Source organism: Morus notabilis, unplaced genomic scaffold (assembly GCF_000414095.1).
Source record: "Morus notabilis unplaced genomic scaffold, ASM41409v2 Scaffold905, whole genome shotgun sequence".
NCBI lineage: Eukaryota > Viridiplantae > Streptophyta > Magnoliopsida > Rosales > Moraceae > Morus > Morus notabilis.
In genome coordinates this window covers 130303-155124 of record NW_010356723.1, presented here as the reverse complement: position 1 = coordinate 155124, position 24822 = coordinate 130303, and the positions used below count along the sequence as shown (strand labels likewise).

The window sequence follows — 24822 nt, the reverse complement described above, 5'->3', positions numbered from 1 at the left end:
AATTTTATAAAACTTCAACTATTCATGAAAATATTATTTAAAAAGGGTTATTTGTGCTGAAATCTCTTTTTATTTTTTGTTTTTTTATCAAACATTATTTTAAACATCTTAAAAAAATTGTTCACCCTAACTAAAATTGTTGCTTTAAATATAACTTTAATAAAAAATTAAATAAATAAAATAATTTTTAAAATGTCAAACAAATATTTCATTTAAGAATTTTTTATTTTTAAGATTGGTTTTTACTTAGTATTTTGGTTTGATAAATTTAAAATAATTTTTAAAATGTCATAGAAATGTTTGTATTTTAATAAATTTAATTATTTATGGGGATCTTGTGAGAATGATTTATAAATACAGGCTTTTTTTGGGCATTTTAAGAATAAGAGGTTTCTTTTTCAATATTTTACTAAATATTAGAAGGATAAAAATAGTATTTACGCAAAATATATGGGATATTATGGGTATCTTGTCTTTATTTTTTATGGTTCTTATCTTACTTATTACTGTGAGTTTTATTTTTAATTTTACATGAGAGTATTTATAATAAGTGCTTTTAGTCCTTTTTTTTTCTTTCAGCGTTCTTTCATTTTTTCTTCGCTGAAGATAAGTGCTTTTAGTTGTTCCGTTTTGAAGTTATCTTACGCTTGTTTATTTAATAGGTTAGTGTTGATTATAAGTTTTGTAATTTAAATATGTACGCTCTCTTTTTAAATAGGGGAGAACATAATATATATTTTGGGCATCATCCAAAACTCGAATTAGATGTTAAAGTTGCTTAGAATGAATTTGTCTTTTTTCATTTAACATATAAGACTTTATGTCACGAGATTTGGTGAACTTAGATCAATGATTGATATTGTGGGGATTTTGGTTTGATGTTTGCCATTTTTGGATTTGATTAATTTTAGGTGTTGACATTATTTGGGAATGATTTGACAATTGGTTTGATTGAACATTGATTGGTAGCTGTTATTGTCATTTTGGAAAGTACTTAAAGTCATTCATTTTGATATGATTTGGTGAAAGTCAACTTTAGTCATTTTTAATAAGTTGAAATTTAATGGAATAATTGATATGAAGAAGTGATTGTGCTCAGCTATTCAAATTAATTGTATTTTAGAAGTATACGTCCAAGTTCATGTGTACGGGAAGATTTCAAGAATTAGAATTGTTGACTTTTGGTTTTGTCTTCAAAGCATTATTGCAACAACATCTGCAACAGTTTGGGCACAGTAGATTTCTTAGAAGTTTTTGATAAATTTTAGATGTTTTCAATTTTCGTTCTTAATTTCTACAAATTTCATCAAATATTTACACCTAACTAAGAGAGAGACCAAAACTAAAATAGAATAAAACATCATGAACTAACTGTGAGACGTTTTACAAATTAAGGACCAAAATGGGATCGACGGTGAACTACGTGCACTATTTTTAGAGTTAATGGGCTCATTTGGTGACACTTTCAAGATGGTTTTATTTTCAGTATAAAAGTGGAAATGAAATTGTTTTGAAAATCATTTTAGGACCGATTCTAAAATTGCGTTTGGTTAGTTTTTTAAGAAAATATTTTCTATTATATTTATAAAATTTTGTTTTGAGTACATTTAATTAATAATTTTATATTAATAAATTAAGTAATTAATAATTGACTCCCAGGTCAGTCCTGTAACATCTATTCTTCTCTTGACATGTTTCCACCAAGTATTCGCTAAGCCCTCCATCTTGTACACCACAAATTCCACCCAGTATTCATCTAGAACTCCCATAGTACTTAAATGCTTAACTATGGAGTCTAACCAGAACTCTGCCTCCTGGGGTCCTCACTATTAAATGAGTGGATAGGCACACGCCTAAATTCTTGGAAGTACCCTTGCTTCCTATGCTCAACCGGCCGCTCGTTTTGAGCTTTAGTGGCCATGCCTTGAAAGGCAGCATACATGGCATCCAGAAATCCCTGATTCGGTTGTGCCGGTTGATTAGCGGGCCTACGGCGAGGCGCCATTTCCTTTAACTGAAATAAAACTAGATTGTTCAGTGGATAACAAATGTCACACATGTATGTACAATCCTGGGATTTCTTAACCTAGTGCTCTGATACCACTCTGTCACGCCCCCCAAACGGGGTGGGTGACGTGGAGCTCGATTAGGGGTTAATAAAGTAGATTCTCAGACGAGCCCCACTCGACTGCATTAAAATATAAATAAATTACCGAAGAATCCCAAGCCTCTGACAACACACAGGGCTCCACCCCACATGACATACAGTATCATACATACATGAACATGTAAATAATCATTACAATAGACATCAACCACAGTCTAGTTAATCCAAATATTTCAAGAGTTTACAGAATTCTCAATTCCTTACATTTTATTTCAAAGGATGACCACAATCCTCACTTGATTCCAACTGCAGCACAACTCAGCTACTTCGTAGCAAATATCCAGCTACTGTACACCGTGCCTAGAATCTCCTGGGAGGGGTTTAATACATTTAAAACATAAAACGTGAGCGAAAGGCCCAGTAGGATATAATTTGAAATAAACGTTATAAATATAAATAAATGAGCAAGTAAATAAATGAATGAATAAGTAAATAAAATTAGACATTCAGTCCCGACAGAACAGCCTGAACCTCACATCCTTTTTCTCAAAGGAAATATAACTGAAAATAACCGTTTTATAGGCTTCAGCAAGTAATTAGTATAAATTACTTACCAAACCAAGTGTCTCGCCTACCCGGACCGAGTTTCGGGTTCTGCCCCCGAGGACGCACTATCCGCATTCTATCTAGGCTTACCGCAATAGACTCTCTTACCAATTCACAAGATCTCTTTACTTAAAAAATCATTCATTAACTTTCTGAAATCATTATTATGACCCCACGAACTACTCAAGTCGCGGGCCCCATGACTAAGCAAGCCATGAGGTTCCATGACTGGACAAGCTATGGATTCTATGGATAGGACAAGCCATGGATTCCATAAACTTCACAAGCCATGGTTTTCAAAGTGTTTTTCTTTTGCAAACCAACCCATTTCTTTAAAACATTTCCAAGGCCAAAATCTTTTTAAAAATCAGGCTCACAAGGAAAAGGGATAGAAATCCTACCTCGCATTATCAAACCTGGGACTAGCGTTGCCTTTTCCGGCTTCCGCTTCCTTAAGCCCATTCAGTCTGAATCCTCAGCGATCACTGATGCAAGACAATACTTTAGGATCAATTCTCATTCCTAAAGCAACCCGATCTCAATCATGTACAAAGATTTCCAATTAGTGTGCTCTAATTCATTTTCATGTTTCAAAATATCATTTCAAGGGTTTTCAATCTCAAAACAAGGATTAAAGATGCTAATCCATTCATCTCAAGTCCCCAAATGAAGCTAATTTGGGATCTCCCCGAAAACAGGGGTCAAAACAGCAATTTTAGGCAAAACATGGTCAAACCCCATATCAACCGGTCGACCGGTGACAGAACAGTACATTACCACCGGTCGACCAGTGGTGTCCGGTCGACCGGACAGGTCGACCGGTCAGGCCAATGCAATCCGGTCGACCGCATAGGTCGACCGGTGGAATCAGCTGCGCGAGATACGCTCGCGGAAACCAGTCCAAAAACCTGCAAATCCAGTCCCAAATCCAAATGTTTCAAAGGAAAACCACTAGATCCGGGTTCTAGGTCCTAAAACAAGTCCAAAGAAACCAAGATCTCCAATTTTTGCCATAGTTTTATTCAAAAACCATCAAAATCCGGTTTGAACCAAAAAGAAGTTTTGAAATTCAAAAACGTGAGATTCAAGAGAGGTTCTTGCAGTAATCTTACCTCGAATCCTTCTCTTGATGTTGAAAAGTTCTTTAAATCTTTCCTTACTTCAAGATCCGTTTGATTTGGGACAAAGATGAGAGAGAGAGAAAGAGAGAGAGTGCACAGGAGAGAGATAGAGAGAGAGTGAGAGAGAGATGCACGGGAAAGGAAAGAGAAAAGGGAAGGAAGGAAAGAAAAAGAAAAAGAAAAGGAAAGAAAATGGACAAGTGTCAATATTTTAAAAGAGCAGTCCAGAAATGCGCCCATACACACTTCTGGGTTAAAATAAACTACTGAAAATAATTTAAATACCTTGGAACTATTTAAACTCACACGTGTCAGAAATATTTATTAATCAAAACTCAATTAATTAAATCAGATTAGGCACACTAATAATCTAAATTACCTTAATTAATCTCAATTAATTCTTCAGGGTGTTACAACTAGTTATTCCATTATTGATCTATTATATAATTAAATTTTGCCAATTAATGTTTAACTAGATAATTAATTCCTATTTATATTATTATTAGTAATAAATTACGCACTTAATAATAAGAAATTAATATTTAATTAATAATTAAGTAAATACTTTCTATTAGTTAATTAATAATTAATATATGATATAATTGGTAATTGATAGTCAATTATTTAATATAACATTATTGATAAATACTGAGAAAAACAGTGAAAACAACTTTAAATCATTTTTTAGTTCTTTCATTATTCTTTTCATTCTTGTATTTATAAAAGAAACGTAAGGCTCGTTCAAATCACCTATTAGAATATTCTATTCGATGTTGAAAGATAAATTTATGCGAGAATAAACAATGTAACATTAAAAGTTAAATTTTAGTTTTTATAAGAAAAAACACTATAGTAAATTTTTGAGTTGCGATTCTAATTAGTAAAATGAACAAGACTGCAGTTTGCAAACCGTTTTTATTTTTTTGACTCAAAAAATCTATAAAAACACTTTTAAAAACAACTAATAATTATTCCAAATGCACCCAATATTTCGTATATTTTTTGGGTTTGAGATTTAGGATGACATCCGTAAAAAGGAAAATTTGGAAGAGCTCTCATGAATGGATGATAGAGAAAGAGATTTTTTGTTTTTTTTTTTCAAAATTTTAAGACTCGTTCGTTTTATTTATTTGAGTTTTGAATTCGGATTCTACAATAAAAATTACTCAAAAATAGTCATTTTTTTACTATAATTAAAAATTCTCACATAAAATTATATCTTAAATTAAAAATTTGAATCAACGAATTAAACGGACCCAGAATAAATCCGGCTTCATTTTTCAACATTAGCCCAAAAAGAATCGTGTGTACGTTGTGTCATCGTGTTGCAAGGAAGAGCGATAGTATTGCAAATTCGTAAAGGGGCCAATTGAGCAATTTTTCCAAAAATTTTCCCGAGAAACTTTTCCAAAAATCCCAATTCGTTTCAGTTGGGAGGGTTGCCGCTCTAGTGAAGGTCAAGAGAGAATGGAATTGGCAAAGAAGAGATGTAGAGCCGTGATAGAGAGAATAGAGAAACTGCCAACTTCCCCCAATAAACTCACCGCTTCTTGCCAACGCACGCTCTTCAAATTGGCTGACTCTGAGCTTCGCTTCCTTTCGCATTTCTCCTCCTCTACTTTGACATCTCTCAGGTATGCTTTTCCTCTGCGTTTAGGATTTTGGCTTTGTTTATGAAGTTTGTTTAAGCCATTATTACCAGAAGACTTCAATTTGCACTAAAAAGAAAAAAAAATGAAATACAAAAAAAGAACATTGAATTCATTTCAGTATCTTCTTTGAGAATTGTGTCCAGGTCTAGGAATAGTGAAGTTGCCAAGTCAGTTTGGGACAAATGTTTTCCTGGGCGGATAGCTTCTGAAGAATCACTCATCACGCACCAATTCACAAACGTGTAAATGGGTTCTAGTGCATTTAGTTAGCTTTGTTTATCGGTGATAGTACATTTTCGTCCCAAGGTCTTTTGGCTTTGTTTGGTAAGCTGGAAACAAAATGGGATGGAAAGAAAGTTATGCAAGTTAGGTGAGGAAAATGGAGACGAAGGGGAAACCATTTCTCTTATTGTTTTTGGCATGAATTCTATACTGTAATACCATATTGGGAGATTGAAATTGAAGTTCTTTGAAAGATTTGAAATCGCTCACCCAATCTATTCCCTCATCTTTTTGCTCCTACCAAGCTATCATAAGTACGTAAATCCTTTCACTAGCACCCTAACCCCTTTCTTTCTTCTCATTTTCCGTCCTACCAAACTAGTTACAAGCTCTTAATTTGTCGAGTGAATCTGGAAGGCATGGGTTTGTTATGGATGACCCAGCAGAATTTAGTTAATAATATCAGCAAACCAACACTCTTGTGCTTTATCGATGTATATGTATGTGTGTATGTGTGTAATGTGTTTAATCCGGAGCAGAAAATATTATGATTTCTGACATATTAGTATGCTTTTCTATATGAATGACAGTGTCAACATTGGGCATATTGAAGCTGTTGTTCATATTCTCCAACAGCCTTTCATTACAGGAGTTTCACGTGTTTGCAAGCCGATTCCTTTTTCATCCAGATCTAGAAGGGGGCAGAAAAGTATTTTGTCTAAAGATGTCCATGTTGATATAGTCTGTATTCTTGATAGGAACCCTGTCTGGATTATTGTTTCTGATAGGAACCCGAAGTACGTTTCATGGAATGAGTCCCACAAAAGTAAGGGCTTAAAACTGCGAATTGAGCAGGCTCTGGCTGCTGCCCGGACTTCTGTGGCACTAAAACCTTCCTCAATTATTCTTTTCTTCTCAAATGGACTCAAAAGCGAAATATATGAGAAACTGAAAGATGAATTTGGAGCAGTTGAGCTGGGGTTGGAGTTTTCTGTTTTCAATTTTGATTTCTCTGAGGATTTGGAAGGTGACTGGATCAGTGTTCTTTCAAGGACATATAGAGAGGCATGTGTGCTTGAAATAAAGGTTAATGAAACAAGGGATGCTGCTTCGACGGTGGAATGTGTCAAAGACTCATTACGGGAGGCTGCTAGGGTGGGGCTTTCAAAAGGTCACATGGAAAAAGATGTAGGTAATTCGTTCTCTTCTCTTATTTCTAGAATGGCATTCTTCTCTATGGAAGAGAAAAGTGCAGACAACACTAATCCGGCAATCCCATTGGGAGAAGGTGATTTTGTAAATTTTGATACAACAGCTTTGATTGCTCTTGTGTCTGGAATTAGTAATGGTGCAAGTGAGAAACTCTTGGCTACGCCTGAAGCTGAATTGAGGCAGCGGTTTAAGGGAAACTATGAGTTTGTGATTGGGCAGGTAAGTTTTCCCTCAATTTTTGTGCTTCATACACTATATTCTCTAAATTGCCTCTAGCATAGCAATATTTTGAAGTAGGGGAATACAACATTTTAAAGTCTTGTAACTGTTTTAAGGATAGTGTTTTGTAAAGCTTGTTTCATTTTAAATACAACAACAACAAGCCTTAATCCCAACTTAATTGGGGTCGGCTATATAGATTTTACTTTTCCACGCAGTTCTGTTCGAAATTGAACTTTCTTGAAGGCCTAGATTTAGAATGTCTTTCCTAACTACTTCGGTCCACGTAATTCTTGGTCTACCCCTCCCTCTCCTAGTATTAGGTATAAGAATGTCCTCCCAAGCACGAACTGGTGCTTCTAGCGGTCTACGTTGGCCATGCCCGTACCACCTTAAGTGGCCTTCACGCACCTTATCTTCTATTGGTGCTACACCTATTTTACTACGAATAACTTCATTCCTTATGCAATCCATTCTCGTATGGCCACTCATCTATCTTAACATACGCATTTCTGCCACACTCATCTTAGATATATGTTGTCTGTTAATGGCCCAACATTCACTACCATATAACATAGCTGGATGAATTATAGTCCTATAGAACTTTCATTTCAACTTAATAGGCATCTCGCTATCACATAAAACTCCCGTAACATTCTTCCACTTAACCCACCTTGCTTTAATCCTATGTTGAATATCCTCTTCTATATCTCCTTTGTTTCATTTTAAATGATCGTCTTAAATCAATTAGTTTCCTTTCATTCAATGCATTAACATATTCATCATTACTGTTTTTCTAGTGCACTCTAAGATGCTTAAATGTGATGTTTCAATTATTATTATTATTTCTTGGTTCCACAATAGCGTCCAAGTAGTTTACATTAACGTTTTTTGTAAACTACGTTGATGCCAAGTTTTACAAATCGGCCGATGTCACAATCTTAAGGGATGGCAACAAAATGTCAAAAGGAGAAAAGATGAATGACACCATGTTAGGTCTCCTCCCATTAAGTTTGTGTATGCGAGAAGGAGGAAGAATGACAAGCAAGGGCAGGGCGGTAATTTGAGTGAGAATTAGCCTTGGGAAGGCAATTCAGTTAGGATTTGTGTCTCGGGAATAGGGGAGGTTAGTGGGATATGTTTCGAGTAGTAGTAGTGGTTGGTTAGTGAGAGCAGGGTGAATAAATAGCCTAAGCTTGGTGTAGAAGGTGTCGTGAATTTTGCTGTAACATAGTCAGTCTTTGGAGGCTAGAGGGTCCTCGAATTCTCCTCACTATCTGTATTTTCCTTTCATGTATTTCAGTTAATCAGAAAGTAGACTATGACGGGTCATTTCATTCATTCCAACTTTGTTTTCTTTACGTATACGATTGAGATTCATCAGAAGTGTTACCAGGACCCTAACAATTTGGTATCAGAGCCCTACGATTCATGGCGAACTAGCAAGATTGATTGGGACAAGTGGAGAGGAGGCTGAACAGCTTCCAGGATACGTTGCAGTCCTTCGAAACATTGGTGGATCCGGTGCCAAAGTTGCAGGAAGACGTGGCGACGATGGGAGTGAGGCTTGGCGAGGTACAGGGAGTGGTCGCCGCGATGGGAGCCAAGGTGGACAGAATTCAAGGCGCGATCCACCGACTTGAGGAGCTCATGATCAGACAAGCTCGTCCCCAGCGCTCACCTCCAAGAAGGCTCAGGGAGGACTACTTGCCCCCAGGTGGTATCCAGGATGACCAAACTCCACCCAGGCGCGAACATGGCCGTTCGGCAGTGCAGATCCAAGTCCTCCAAGGAGAAATCAAGTGCGGGGAAGGGAAGGCCACCACCGCTATCGATCTCCAGAAAGACCTCGCGCGCGAGCCGAACACCGAGGTAAGAAACTTGAACTTCCGTTATTTCATGGGGATGATCCACACGGGTGGATCTTTCGAGCCGAACGGTACTTCGCCATCAACGAACGAGAAAAGGTGATGGTGGCGTCTGTTTGCATGGAGGGAGCTTTGGGTTGGTATCAATGGCTGGACGCTTAAGAGCCATTCGTGGGCTGGGGAGACCTCAGGGATGTGATCCTCCATCGTTTCGGCCGCTCTAGGGAGGGTGACCGAACGGAGAGAATGATGGCTCTCCGGCAAGGTGGGATGGTGGCAGATTTCAGAGAAGAGTTTGAGTCCTTGGCGGCCACAATGAGAGGTATACCTGAGAGTGTTTTCAGAGGCGCTTTCCTTAACGGACTGAGGGAAGACATACGGGCTGAGGTCAAGATGCACAGGCCCATGAACTTGAACGAGGCCGTGGACTTGGCCCAACAAGCTGAAGACCATTTGGATGCGGTGGATCGGATCTGCAAAGCTCGGGCGGGTCGACATACCCATGTAGAGTGGGGCGGGAGAGTGGGTTTCAGCAACCCGAACCCGAATCCACCGCCTAATACCACCGCAGATAGAACCGAGAGCTTCCTTCGATCCCAAACTCCTCGAGACCTAGGGCTCCCCAAGCGGAATCGTGATTCCCCACCTGCTACGGGTTCGGCGATGGGTGGCGGATCCAATTACCGGCGACTATCGTACGACGAGGTCCAGCAGAGGCGAGCTCGCGGTTTATGCTTCAAATGTGACGAGAAATTTAGCCCAGGCCACAGATGCAGGAATCGGCAATTGCAAGTTTGAGGTAGGAAATGGGATGAGTTTCTAGCAGAGTGGTGTATGCCGAGGGGTCCACGTTCTCGTACAGGGACACTTGGTAATCGAAGATTTTTTCCCATTTGAACTGGGCAGTGCCGATTTGGTGTTGGGCATTTCCTGGCAGTGGGTGAGGACGAGGGTAGTGAAGAAGAAGGCCGTGAGGTCGCGGAGGAGCAGACCCAAGTCAACGGAGATTCGACGGAAGAGGCCTTAGCCCTCAAAGGTATGACAACGGCAAAAACCATGAAACTAAAAGGGACTCTGGGGGAACGGGAGGTGATACTCTCGGTGGACAGTGGGGCTTCCCACAGTTTCATATCCGCTGAACTTGTGAACAGCTTGGCCATTCCCACGGACTTGTCTGTTCGACACAAGATTGAGGTAGGAAATGGGATGAGTTTCTAGCAGAGTGGTGTATGCCGAGGGGTCCACGTTCTCGTACAGGGACACTTGGTAATCGATGATTTTTTCCCATTTGAACTGGGCAGTGCCGATTTGGTGTTGGGCATTTCGTGGCTGAGAACTTTAGGGGAAGTCCGTGCAGATTGGGATAAATTTACCATGCAATTCCAGCAGGGGTCGGAGTGGATTTGTTGGACGGGGGACCCTTTTTTGTGTTACTCGCCGGTTAGCCTGCGTTCCCTGTCACGAATATGGAACCATTCTGGGGTTGGGGTGCTCCTGGAAATCCGCGCAACTAAGGACGGAGCCGTTGAGGGAGATGTACAGCCACTTCCGGCAGGGTGCGAGCACCTCATCTGGGTGTTCCAAGCCGTATTCAGCATGCCAAAGGGGTTACCGCCACGACGAACAAGGGAGCACTGCAACGTCCTCCGTGATGGTGTGTCTCCACCCAACATCCGGCCCTATAGATACCCGCGGGTTCAGAATGCTGAAATTGAGAGGCTGGTCACGGACATGATGGCCTCAGGTATCATTCAACCTAGCAGTAGTCTTTATGCTAGCCTGGTACTATTGGTCCGCAAGAAAGACGGTAGTTGGCGTTTCTGTGTCGACTACCGAGCGCTGAACCAGTTAACAATCCCCGACAAATTTCCAATTCCTATCATTGATGAGCTGCTTGACGAGTTACACGGGGCAAGGGTGTTTTCCAAGTTGGATTTAAAGTCGGGCTACCACCAAATCAGGGTCTGCGAGAGCGATGTGGAGAAGACGGCATTTCGGACGCATGAGGGGCATTAAGAGTTCCTCGTCATGCCCTTCGGCCTTACTAATGCACCGGCCACGTTCCAATCTCTTATGAACTCGGTATTTCGCCCTTTCTTATGGAAATTCGTTTGTCTTTTTTGACTATATTTTGGTGTATAGCAGGTCGTGGGAGGATCATTACCTTCACGTGAGGCAGGTGTTGGAGGTGTTGCGGAGGGAGGCTTTATTTGCTAATTTCAGCAAATGTGTTTTTGGACAAGAACAGATACACTACCTAGGGCACGTACTCTCTGCTGGGGGGTGTCCGCCGATCAGTCTAAGGTCAGCGTGATGTTGTCATGGCCTACTCCACGGAATGTTCGCGAGCTACGGGGTTTTCTCGGTCTCACGGGCTATTATAGACGTTTTGTTCAGGGATACGGTTCCCTTGCTCGCCCCCTCACTGATTTGCTCAGGAAAGGTGTTTTCAGCTGGAATCCCGCAGCAGAGGAATCTTTCCTTCAACTCAAATGTGTGATGACAGAACTTCCAGTCGTGGCTATGCTGACTTTACTAAATTGTTCGTTCTCGAAACCGACGCTTCTGGCAGCGGGGTAGGCGCAGAGGGCAGGCCGATCGCTTACTTTAGCAAGATGCTTTCAGCGACCTCCCGTTTGAAGTCGGTTTATGAGCGGGAACTTCTCGCCATTGTGTTGGCCGTTCAAAAATGGAGGCATTATCTCTTGGGGCGGCATTTTCTCATTCGTGCCGATCAGAGGAGTCTTAAATTCCTCTTGGATCAACGGATTTTACTGCCTGAACAGCTGCGATTAATAACAAAGCTCATTGGATACGATTTTGAGGTCTAGTACAAGCCGGGTGCAGCGAACAGGGTCGCAGATGTCCTTTCGCGTAGGGAGGAAGCCTCTCCAGTGGAGTTTGCGGCCCTTTCCATCCCTCACCAGTTTAACATGTCGGACCTCCGATAGGGTCAACTCGCAAACCCTGGTTGTCAAGACATCATCTGCAACATGAACCAAGGACGTCCAGCCATGCTAGTCATCTTAGAGCTATGAGTCAGACACCAACTCTTCCATAGTAATCTTGTTCATATATTGAAAAAGCTTTTGAATATGATATAAAAAAAAATATTAAAGTGTTTTCTCTCCTCCCCAGGGTAGCATTGCCGAGCGGGCGATCCCTGTCTTGTTTATCCAGCTAGCTTTTCTCCGTGGTACTCAAATTCTATTTGTGAGAGCTCTTTCGGTAAGGAGTCTTCTGTGTGTTATAATCGAAGGTTATGTTCTCCGCAATGGTTTACTGTGGTTTCGGGACAGGTTAGTGCTGCCTCTTTCTTGGACACCCCAGGTGTTACATGATTTCCACAGTTCGGTTTTAGGGGGGGCACTCTGGGTTTTTACGCACCTATAAACGAATCTCAGCAAATTTCTTTTGGAAAGGCATGAAGCAAGTTATCAGAGATTATGTATCCAGTTGCGAGAGGTGTCAGCAAGCCAAAACTGAAGCACTCTCACCGGCAGGGCTATTACAGCCCCTTCCGATACCACAGCAAATCTGAGAAGATATAGCTATGGATTTTATTGGCGGACTCCCGAAATCGAAGGGCATGGACACGATCTTGGTAGTGGTGGACCGCCTCTCCAAATACGCGCACTTTTGTCCCCTGGCTCACCCTTACACGGCAAAGCAGGTGGCTTTGTTATTTGGTCGCGAAGTAGTCCGCTTGCATGGTTTTCCCCGCTCGATTGTTAGCGATCGCGATTCGATCTTCATAAGTTTATTCTGGCGTGAACTATTCAAGTTGCAGGGCACTAAACTTCAGTCGAGCACTGCATACCATCCGCAAACGGACGGCCAGTCCAAGGTGACCAACCGCGGTTTGGAAACCTATCTCCGCTGTTTTTTGTGTGACAAGCCGAGGTCTTGGCTTCTATTTCTGCCGTGGGCAGAATATTGGTTCAATACTTCATATAATGCGTCCATTAAGTGTTCTCCTTTTCGAGTTGTTTATGGGCGTGACCCCCCCACTCTCCATCGTTTCCAAGATGATTCTATGGCCGTCCATGAGGTTGCCACACAACTACATGAGCGCAATCAAATGTTGGATGTCCTTAAGGAACACCTCTGTTTGGCACAGCAACACATGAAACTATTTGCAGACTGGCATCGCAGGGAGGTACAGTTCGCTCCTGGCGATTTAGTTTTGTTGAGACTCCGCCCTTTTTTCATGAAGTCCATCGCTCGGAAGGTTAATGAGAAGCTCAGTCTATGCTTCTATGGACCATTCACAGTTTTGGAGAAACTTGGTCCAGTTGCCTATCGCCTAGGCTTGCCCGCCTCTGCCAAGATTCATCCCGTGTTTCACGTATCCTAGCTTAAGCGCTTTCACGGACAGCATTACCAGGGTCAACCACTTCCTCAGCAATTGTCAGCCGAGTTGGAGTTAGTCGTCACGCCGGCCGCTGTTCTGGACTCACGTACTATCCTGGTTAGGGGGCGCCATGTTCAGGAAATTCTAGTTCTCTGGGAAGGCCTACCGTCTTGGGATGCCACTTGGGAGCCTGTGGCTGTGATTAGGGAACAATTTCCAAGTTTCAACCTTGAGGACAAGGTTGTACTCGAGGAGGGGAGTAATGTTAGATCTCCTCCCATTAAGTTTGTGTATGCGAGAAGGAGGAAGAATGACAAGCAAGGGCAAGGCGGTCATTTGAGTGAGAATTAGCCTTGGGAAGGCAATTCAGTTAGGATTTGCGTCTTGGGAATGGGGGAGGTTAGTGGGATATGTTTCGAGTAGTAGTAGTGGCTGGTTAGTGAGAGCAGGGTGAATAAATAGCCTAAGCTTGGTGTAGAAGGTGTCGTGAATATTGCTGTAACAAAGTTAGTCTTTGGAGGCTAGAGTCTCACACTATCTGTATTTTCCTTTCATGTATTTCAGTTAATCAGAAAGTAGACCATAACGGGTCATTTCATTCATTCTAACTCTGTTTTCTTTACGTATACGATTGAGATTCATCAGAAGTGTTACCAGGACTCTAACACACCACCAAACAAGTTAAGAGCTCATCCAAGCCCGATCAAAAGATGACTTTTAAGTACTTGCCAAAAAGTCAGTGAGCTCCTGGACAAAAGGCTTTAGCATCCGTCAAGAGTGTGATTGAGACATTAATGATCAGTTTCACCTTCCCGCTTCGGAAGCTAGATCAAACTTTCCCAGTTGAAAAAATGCAGGTCTCAATTACTTTTGGCGAACACGAAAGCTCAAACAAACGTGTTATAACTGTCAATTCAAACAAGCCAAGGGCATCTCCTAACCCTATGTCAAGAAAATCAAAAGTGAATGGCAAGAAAGTTTTTTTCAAGAAATAACATGGAAAAGTTGTAATTAATCAAAACAACTCTTGTTTGAAAGCTGCCTTTGAGCCTGAAGTGTTTACGAAGAGAGAACATGACATCTTCTCAGAAAAAAATACGAGAAATACAACACCACGAGTTTCTGTCTTTGAAAGAATTAAATATCTATCTGCATCTCGATCAAAATGGTTCAAAAAGAACAAGAAGTGGAAGGTAAAAAAACAACAAAAATCTGTTTCATCAGAAAAAGAAGAGATTGTGATTCAAGAGCAACCAGAAGAAAATGAACAGGTCAATGGTGTCTCATTTGAAGAAAGTTCTAGTAATGAATCTGTTGAAAAGCGTGTTATTTCCTATTCTTTAGGAAATTCCATTCTCAGAAATATGTAATCTACGTATGGTAGATTAGGTGCTGATTTGTAGCTAGCTATGAATCAGGAGTTAGTTTCCTATTTTTCCTCAAACCGATTGTGACCTAATTGTATATAAAAGAGGCCTAATACCTCTGATTCATAATAAGATTGACGGCTAGGTATTCATAATATGACCTACCGGTTTCCACATGGTATCTGAGCCAATATCTGATCACCGGAAAAATCAAACAGCCACCATGTCTGGCACATCTAGCGTAGATGATTAGTCGCACGATTTTGGATCAGCGAAATCATCTCCAAAATCTACCCTCCTGTCAAATACTCATGATAATCTCTCTTCTCATCCAATTACCAATCACAAACTCAATGGAGAAAATTATCTCCAATGGTCACAGTCGGTCATGTTATTCATCCGGGGTCGTGGAAAGACTTGGTTTCTAACGGGAGCGACGCAGAAACCAAAAGAGGGTCTCGGATCCATTGACACCTGGGAATCTGAGAATGCCTTGATCATGTCATGGCTAATCAATTCGATGGAGCCAGCAATCAGCAAGACTTATATGTTTCTGGCCACTGCTCAAGAAATCTAGGAAGCTGCAAAGGAGACTTTTTCTGATTTGGGAAATTCTGCCCAGGTCTATGAAATTACCACACACATCCGCAACACGAAACAAGGTAATCTGAGCGTGTTGCAATACTATAATACGCTCAGAACCTTATGGCAGGAGCTGGATTTATTTCATGACTATGAATGGCACTGTTCACAAGACAGTGTCATATTCAAAAAGATGATTGAGAAGGAGTGAGTTTTTGCATTCTTGGCTGGCTTGAACAACGAGCTTGATGAGGTTCGTGGTAGAATTCTTGGACGTAATGTCCTTCCATCCACTCGTGAAGTCTTCTCCGAGGTCCGCAGGGAGGAAAGCAGAAGGAGTGTTATGCTGGGAAAAGAAACCCGAGATGCTCCAGTCACGGAGCCAGAATCGTCAGCCCTTGCAGTCAGAAGCAACAGGTTCTCCGCTTTGTCTAATGGAGGGATTGACTCTCGGAACAAAAAGGGAAATAGATCCTGGTGTGACCATTTACTAGGTTCAGAATTTGCAACCCGCCTTGAAGCAAGAATATGATCAACACTAACAAAAGAACTTCTTCTCTAAAGATGGCATTTCGGTACAAGAGAGAGTTTAGAAAGAAATTTATAATAAAAAGGACTGAGATACATCATGAGAGAAAACACGAAGAACTAGATAGAATTGCAATCACACATTTTTTTTTTTTTACCTTCCTTTCCCTTTCTCTGACAATTTTCTTCTATTTTTTTTTTCAACATTCACTCGTAATATACTCAATTCACTTTTTTTCTTGCACAAAGTTTGCACGGGGATCAATGGTCTGCCCTTCCCATTTTTCTTACTTGCTTATATATAGACATCTGAAGCAAACCCACTAAAAGCTACTTTTTTCCTTTATTTATTTATTTTTAATTAGTCAATCATTTTTTGTAATCCTTCACTTTTTTCTGATTGGCTCTTTTTCACAATACTTAAACATGATTGGCTACTTTTATCTCTCAAGGATTACCCCACTCTTGTGAATTACTACTGATGTGGAAGATAACTTCCATATAATAGTTTTGTAAACTCCCCACGTTATTTTTCACCAAACTCCCCACTAACACATTTTATTTTTGTCCACGCACCCACTTCATCCAGGAAGTTATCCAACCTCCCATGTGACCATTTTTTTTTATTGTATTTTTTTTTGTTTTAACACGTCTTAAATCAATTAGTTTCCTTTCATTCAATGCATTAACATATTCCTCATTACTGTTTTTCTAGTGCACTCTAAGATGCTTAAATGTGATGTTTCAATTATTATTATTATTTCTTGGTTCCACAATAGCGTCCAAGTAGTTTACATTAACGTTTTCTGTATTGATTTTCAGGTAAGGTCTGAAATTCAGCATCCAATTCATGAGGAACTAGGCAGTGTAATATCTGGAAAGAGAGGTATAATTTGTCAAAGTGTTTGTTCAGAGTTCATGGAGTTAGTATCGATGTGTGGAGGGCCTAATGAAAAGTTGAGAGCTGATCAGTTACTTAGATGCCTCATGTGAGTTCCCCACAACTTTAATACTATCTTTTTTGTTCCTTTATATTCATAACCTTTTCGATTGATTTATCTGTTTTAATCTCAAATTAAAACAGTTGGATATAACAAATCTAAAATTGTGAATTAGCATATGACCTACAAGGTGAGCATTATTTATTCACTTTGTTCGAAAGTATTTTTCCGTAAGTTAATGTTCAAGTGATATTCTTTTGGTATTTAGCATGTATTTAGGATTAGTAACCATCCTAAAAATATTCCTTTTTTTTTCTTTTATTTTCCATTTTCAATAAGAACAATACTGCATTAAATAATTATTCAAAAAGAGGACAATATGGAAATAACTAGGAGAGGTTTCTCTGAAGTATTACCTTACAGTCACTATTTTACTAGTTTCTGCCTTCTGCCAACATTTGTTTCTTCAAAAAGTGACTTTACACTGACGCCTGAATTTTGGTGCCTTCTTTTTTTTTTTTTTTTTTTTTTTTTTTAATGCAAGAATTTTGGTCCTTTCTTGGTTTAGCTATAGCTTTTCTTTCGACTGCGTAAAGTTGATTTCAATATTTTTTAAGTTTAATGAGAGAGAACTTCCTTTGGATCAATTCACCTCAATGTCGAGGCTATTCAAACTAGTTGTTGGAACCAATTGCATAACAGCAAGTGCTTAGGTCAATGCTCGATTTGGCATAGAAGAGAATCTGATAATCTAAACTTACATTAGTAATTATGTGTTAGAATCTTATGCCTGAGTCAGAAATTGCAGTAAATACATATTTTACAGATGGTTTTTAAGTGAATAACTTATTTTAGACATGATTGAAGTAAATAGCATATATATTGGCAAATATTTATTTGCCCGGCGTAAATATATTGTTTAGCGCTAAATACTCGGCATAAGTAATTGTATTTACGAGTAAATATTATATTTACTTTAGGTAAATAATATGCTATTTATTTCAATCGTCTCAAAAATATGCTAATTACTTAAAAACCGTTTCTACAATATGCTATTTGCCTATTTATCCCTTAAATTATTCATGATGAATGCTGATATAGCTAAGGCTTTACTGTTTTCTTTGTTTAGATTCTTGCCCAATTTTTGGTTAATATATTAGGATCGATCCACTAAATTGATATAGCTATAATTTGATTCAACACCCACTTTGACATAAATTAATGTATATTTTTCACAGCTAAAGAAGAATTTTGGTACTTATCCTTTTACATTATGTATTGTATAAGTCTTGGATGTTGGAATCATGTTCTAAGAAATTAATTTTGTTAGCAGCATCTTTTTGTCCCTCATACATCAATGTTGTTCTAGTTCTAGTGACCTCTGTGACTTAATCCATTTTCAACCATACTACAAGGTAATGATTGTAGCCGAGTATGGAATAATTGTGGGGGAAAGTTATTAGTTCACTTTGAATGATTTTCTTAAAGTTTTGGGATAGGTGATTAGGCAGTTTCCCTCTTTTTTGATTTGTTTCCTTATTTATCTTGTTTCCTTTTATTTGTTGTTCCCTGGCTTATCTATATAAGGAGGCCGGTGTACATGCCTAGCAATATGAATGATAGAACAATAGTTTCATTCTTCTAACGGTGTTTTCTCCTCTAGTTACTATCTCCTCGGGTTCTTGCTATATGGTATCAGAGCCAGTTAAATCTGGACGTTCTTGAGCTCCGAGTTGTAGATGGCAGCATATAAGAGGGCATTGACTAGAGCAAGCGGAGGCGATGTCCCTGAGGAAAGTTCCAACACCTCTCGGACTACCTCCACAATTGCTCCCACTGCTATTTCTCAACCCACTTCCATGAACCCCGAAAGTTCTAACCATATCTCTCTACAAATTACCACCCACAAATTAAATGGAAAGAATTTTGTTAAGTGGTCTAGTTCAGTGTTGATGGTTTTATGGGGAAGAGGAAGATTGGGCTATTTGGATGGTTCAATTCCACAGCCCAAAATTGAAGACCCTTCTTATGCGAATTGGGAAGCTCAAAACTCCATGGTGATGGCGCGGTTGATTCACTCGATGGAAGACAACATTACAGATACCTACATACTGTTCCCACGGCAAAAAAAATCTGGGATGCTATAAACTTGGCCTATTCTGATTTAGAGAATGCCTCACAGATGTTCGAATTGAGAAACAAGGTGAGAAATCTGAAACATGGGGAGAGTGATGTTACATTGACAAGACTTTGGCAAGAATTGGATCTCTTCTCATCTCCATCTTGGAAAGACCCCGAAGATGCAGTCTTGTATAGAAGGATGATAGATCAGGACCGGATATATGATTTCCTTGTAGGACTTAATAATAAAGACTTGGATGAAGTCCGTGGCCAATTGCTAGGAATGAGACCTCTACCCCAAATTGAAATTTTTTTTGCTGAGGTGCGTAGAGAAGAAACAAGAAAGAAGGTGATGCTTGGAGAAAATATGCAGAATTTAGAGAACTCTGCACTTGTTGTTCGTGAACGTGGACAGGAGAATCCGGGGGAAGGAAAAAATAACAAGAAGTGGTGCGAACATTGCAAGAAACCTTATCATACCAAGGAGACTTGCTGAAAACTACATGGCAAACCGACCAACTGGACACCTCGGAACTATGGACATGAAGGAAAGGGATTTTAGGCAGCAGCCAAGAAAACTGATGAAGAATTAACCACTCTAGCCACTGCAGCACTGGTTTTCTCCAAGGAACAGTTGGAACAATTAAGGCAGAAGATGACACAATCATCTTCCCACTCATCATCTCTCTTGGCTCAGAGAGGTAAAGCATTAACTGTTTTTTGTGGCTTGGCAGAAAAAGAAGAACCATGGATTATTGACTTAGGAGCAACGTACCACATGACTAGTTGTGGTAAACTTTACACCACATATATTTCCAGCGCTGGAAACCGTAAAGTGAGATTGCCAATGGGACCTCCTCTGTGGTGGCCGGTACTGGGACTATAAGAATTGGACCTAGTGTCACGTTAAAAGCGGTTCTCCATGTGTTGAATCTAAGTTTTAATCTTTTGTCCATAAGTAAGATAACCAAAGACTTAGACTATGAAGTAATTTTTCTGCTGTCTGTTTGTATCTTTCAGGACCGATTATCGGGGAAGAGGATTGGCAGTGTTGAGGAGCTGGATGGCCTATACTACTTTAAGGATGATTCTTGCGTTAATGGGAAAGCTCATATGGTTACAAGCAATTATATCTCTAGAACTCAAAAAGTTATGTTATTGTATTATAGATTAGGACATCCTAGTTTCCCTTATTTGAAGTTTTTGTTTCCATTTTTGTTCAATAATGAAAAATTTCAATGTGAAGTTTGTCAATTAGCAAAGCACACTCATGTTCATCTCTTTCCTTTACCACACCATGCATCAAAACCATTCATTCTTATTCATAGTGATATTTGGGCACCTTCTCGTATTTCAAGTCTCACCAACAAAAAATGGTTCATATCCTTCACCAATGACCACACACGTGTTTGTTGGGTTTATCTCCTAAAAGAAAAATCCGAAGCCAGGAATGTTTTTAAAGAATTTCATGCAATGATTAAAACACAATTTGATGAGAATATTAAATTCTTGAGAACTGATAATGGCACCGAATTTTTCAATGCCATGTTAGGGGAATTTGTGAGAAATAATGGAATAATCCAACAAAATGGAGTGGCTGAGAGAAAAAATCGTCATCTTTTAGAAGTTGCCCGGTCATTAATGTTTACAGCAAATCTTCCTAACCGTTTTTTGGGTTGATGCAGTTCTAACTGCAACATACTTGGTAAATAGGGTACCCTCTCGAGTTCTCAAATTTCAAACACCGATAGAATGCCTATACAAATCCTACCCAGAGGCTTATGTTCCTTCTTCTCTAGAGTTAAAAGTGTTTGATTGTGTTGCCTTTGTCCATAACCTTGATCCTAACCTAGGGAAATTAGACCCTAGAGCTCATAAATGTATTTTTTTGGGGTATTCTACAACTAAAAAGGGCTATAGGTGCTACTCCATAGAAAAGAGGAAGTACTTTGTGTCTAGGGATGTCACCTTCTTTGAAGATCAACCTGCGTTTACCAAAAATTTCCTTCAGGGGGAGAAAATATGGGAAGATAATTTTTGGGAGTAGTCAAAATATCCTGTAGTTCCAAACTCCGAATCTTTGGACCTCAAGTCTTGGGAATTTTTTTGGGATTTTGCTCCTCCTCTAGAAATTAAAAACGGTGAACCTAGGGATTCTAGTCTTAATGAAACATCTCCTGAAGTAGAGAATCATGGTAAAAAGTTTGAAAATATTCTTGGCTTAAATCAGACAGATCCACCTGTTATAGAGCCTGAAAATTTCCCGACCACTACTGTAGAAAATTCCATTAAAATTACGGATAATGTTCAGTCAAATCTACCCGTACTCGAACCACCTGGCTATGATAAACCACACACCATCACAGAATAGGTAGATAATTCTTCACAGCCTGACAATCCCACACAAGTTCAAAACCTTAGAGCACCAATGTCTATAATGCAAGAACATAAAAAAATTAAGGAGGGCGGTATGCAACCACTTGATCTAACCTATTCACGCAGGAAGAACCAAAAAGTTGGAGAAAGCCAGAAGGTTACTCACCACCAAGAATCTAACCCAGAGTCTGGTCTTGAGTTGGAGGATTTAGGCATTCTTATTGCTCTGAGAAAGGGTACCAGATCCTGTACCAAACACCCTTTAACCAATTATGTAGGGTATGATAATTTGTTAGGACCAATGAAAGCCTTGGTGTCTAATATGGCAAGTGTGGAAATACCGAGAGATATCCAGGAGGCAATGGAAAAAGTGGAATGGAGACAAGTTGTCTTGGAAGAAATGGGAGCTCTAAAGAAGAATGGCACGTGGGACATTGTGAAAAAACCCAGAGATAAGATTCCAGTTGGGTGCAAGTAGGTATTCACAGTCAAGTATAAGGCATATGGTTCAATTGAAAGATATAAAGCTCGGTTGGTGGCTAAGAGCTACACATAGACGTATGGAATAGATTATCAAGAGACCTTTGCACCTGTAGCCAAAATTAATACTGTTCGAGTTCTGTTGTCTCTAGCAGCAAATTTAGATTGACCATTGCAACAACTTGATGTGAAAAACGCATTTCTTAATGGTGACCTGGAGGAAGAAGTTTATATGGAGCTATGCGCGGGTTCAACAAAGATGGAAGGTGTGATGAAGTGTTCAGGTTGAAGAAATCACTATATGGCCTAAAGCAGTCACCACGAGCTTGGTTTGACCAATTACTAAGGTGATCAAAGAGTAGGGATACAAGCAGGCTGCAGGTGATCACACACTATTCTATCAACATAAGGATGGTAAGATTACAATACTCATTGTGTATGTCGATGACATTATTTTGACTGGAAATGGTCTTGAAGAAGAACAAAGACTCAAGAGGAAGCTGGTAGAAGAGTTCGAGATTAAAGACTTTAGGAGCCTCAGGTATTTTCTTGGAATGGAAACAAAAGTGGCATTTTAGTCTTACAGAGAAAATATGCACTAGATCTCTTGAAAGAAACCGGGATGTTGGGTTGCAAACCAGTAGAGACTCCTATAGAACCAAATAAAAAAAAGGAAGTTGTAAGGGATAATAGTCCTGCAGACAAGGGCTGCTTTCAACGTCTAGTTGGAAGACTTATCTACTTTTCTCATACTAGACCTAATATAGCCTTTGCGGTGAGTAAAGTTAGTCAATACATGCATTCTCTGACTGAAGAACATTTAGAAGCTGTCTATAGGATTCTGATGCATTTAAAAGGAACATTTGGACGAGGTTTATTCTTCAAGAAGGGAGAAGATAGAAACATAGAGGTCTATACTGACGTAGATTGGGCTGGCGATGTTGAGGACAGAAGGTCTACCTCGGGGTATTGTACTCTTGTGTGGGGTAATCTTGTAACTTGGAGGAGTAAGAAACAAGTAGTTGTTGCTAGAAGTAGTACAGAGGCGGAATTGAGATCAGTAGCTCACGGGATTTGTGAGGGTTTGTGGCTGAAAATGTTGTTAGATGATCTGAAGGTTGGAGTTATTGTGACAATAAGGCAGCTATAAATATCTCGGAGCGCATGATGAGCCTCCCCACAACTAGGAAGCTTGTATTGAAGTCGACCGGCATTTCATCAAAGAAAAGATAGAAGAAGGAACTATTTGCATGACATATGTTCCTACTACTGGACAAGTGGCTGATATTCTGACCAAGGGATTGGCTAAACCCTTGTTTGAAAAATTGATAGACAAGCTAGGTATGTACAATGTGTACTACCCAGCTTGAGGGGGAGTGTAGCTGAGTATGGAATAATTGTGGGGGAAAGTTATTAGTTGACTTTGAATGAATTTCCTAAAATTTTGGGATAGGTGATTAGGCAGTTTCTCTCTTTTTTGATTTGTTTCCTTATTTATCTTGTTTCCTTTCATTTGTTGTTCCCTGGCTTATATATATAGTGTACATGCCTAGGAATATGAATGATAGAACAATAGTTTCATTCTTCTAGCAGTGTTTTCTCCTCTAGTTACTATCTCCTCGGGTTCTTGCTATAATGATATATCATTTTTGTCACATAAAATTAGAAAAAAGGACTTGGTGTCGGATATGCCTTTTTCACTCTTTTTTTTTTTGCTCTTTCAAATAATTTTACCCTTTGTGTTTATAGAATGTTAAAACAAATAAATCAATTTTCTCTATCCCGCTTTGTAAATGATAAAGTTTTGGAACTGGAGCAGGGTCGTGCCTGACAGTCCCTCGGAGCGCATGATGAGCCTCCCCACAACTAGGAAGCTTGTATTGAAGAATAAGATCGTTTTTGGCACTGGCGATGCGTGGCATGCCCCGACTATGACAGCAAATATGGCATTTGTGAGAGCAATTTCTCAGACTGGGATGTCCCTGTTCACCATTGGGCATAGACCCCGAGCTTTAACTGGTGACTAAGCCATATGTCTGTCAATGGTGAAACAATGGCCTCTGGGCTAACGCTTGGTTGCAAGGGATTCCTTCTTCAATTGAAGTAGTTGCATAATGTACATATCCGTTAACAATTTACGATGAATAGATTTCGGAGAATGAAATCCTTATATGCTAGGTAAAACTTTGTATCAGCCTCTAAATTATGATAAACACAATTTTGATGAATCCTTTCTTCTGTCCGGCAATTTAGATAATGACAGAATTATGATAATTACACATTAACGACACAAAATGCCCACATGTTTCTAAAAAAGAGTCATACATTGCTGAAGAGTTTCTTAAAAAATAAAACCCATAAATGAAAAAACTTGTGTTTTCCTGTGCAGAAAAAAAAAGTGTTTTATGAGGAAAGATTCATAAGATTTCTGCTTCCTCAAAATCAATGTTACCTTCATGTTGATGTCTTGTGCATGAAATGAAAGTAGTAAAGTATTCAACCTATGAAAGCAGGTATATTTTTGGTGTGCTATATATTGGTCAAAGCAGGTTAGTTGCTTTTGCTTTTAACCCAGCACCTACTTTTGAATGATCATAATATTTTGCGCACATTCTGATCCGTGTATTCAATATCACAGGAAGTAGGTCGAACTGGAACTGGTTGTTCACCAACCATTCAATGAAGGTGGCTTAAGTAAATAACCGCTGGTTTTGGCCACATATTATTGTAATCGTCTAAAAGAGACGTTTTTGACATTTGCCTCTCCATTTTAAATGCCCTAGGATTATTGGATCTGGAATCGACTGTATAGGATTGGAGAGGATTATATTATGTCTTGTATTTGGTAAACAGCCGGATTAGATAACGCTTAATCACCGAAAAAAAAAAATTACAATCCAACTTTTGGTTCATACCGAACTGAACTAAATTGAATGTAATTATTGAAGCATTCTGGCAACTTGATAGTGTCTTACATGAAAGAATAATAACTTTACATGGGAAATGAAACAACACAGATGAAGACCTGGAGTGATGGCGAAAGTATAGAAACTCTAAAACTGTTTG

General features: G+C 39.4%; 2 protein-coding genes across 3 annotated transcripts in view; one reads left to right on the top strand and one right to left on the bottom strand.

Moving 5' to 3' along the window:
* The window catches only part of LOC21389650 (alcohol dehydrogenase-like 6), a 7495-nt gene extending 5490 nt beyond the window's left edge, over window positions 1-2005 (bottom strand). Inside the window, exon 1 of the mRNA XM_024174435.1 lies at window positions 1801-2005. Coding sequence (XP_024030203.1) covers window positions 1801-2005 — 205 coding nt within the window. The remainder of the gene's footprint in view (window positions 1-1800) is intronic.
* Window positions 2006-5142: 3137 nt separating this feature from the next.
* On the top strand, window positions 5143-24812 carry LOC21389649 (UPF0415 protein C7orf25 homolog). Of its 2 annotated transcripts, none has more exons than XM_024174648.1 (4): window positions 5143-5468; window positions 6299-7139; window positions 16661-16827; window positions 24395-24812. In XM_024174648.1, the coding sequence occupies exons 1-4, from the start codon at window positions 5302-5304 to the stop codon at window positions 24399-24401; spliced, it is 1182 nt and encodes a 393-aa protein (XP_024030416.1). In that variant the 5' UTR covers window positions 5143-5301; the 3' UTR covers window positions 24402-24812. The 2 variants fall into 2 exon arrangements, with proteins under 2 accessions (XP_024030416.1, XP_024030378.1); XM_024174610.1 differs by lacking the exon at window positions 24395-24812 and adding an exon at window positions 23576-24051.
* Window positions 24813-24822: the final 10 nt, after the last annotated feature.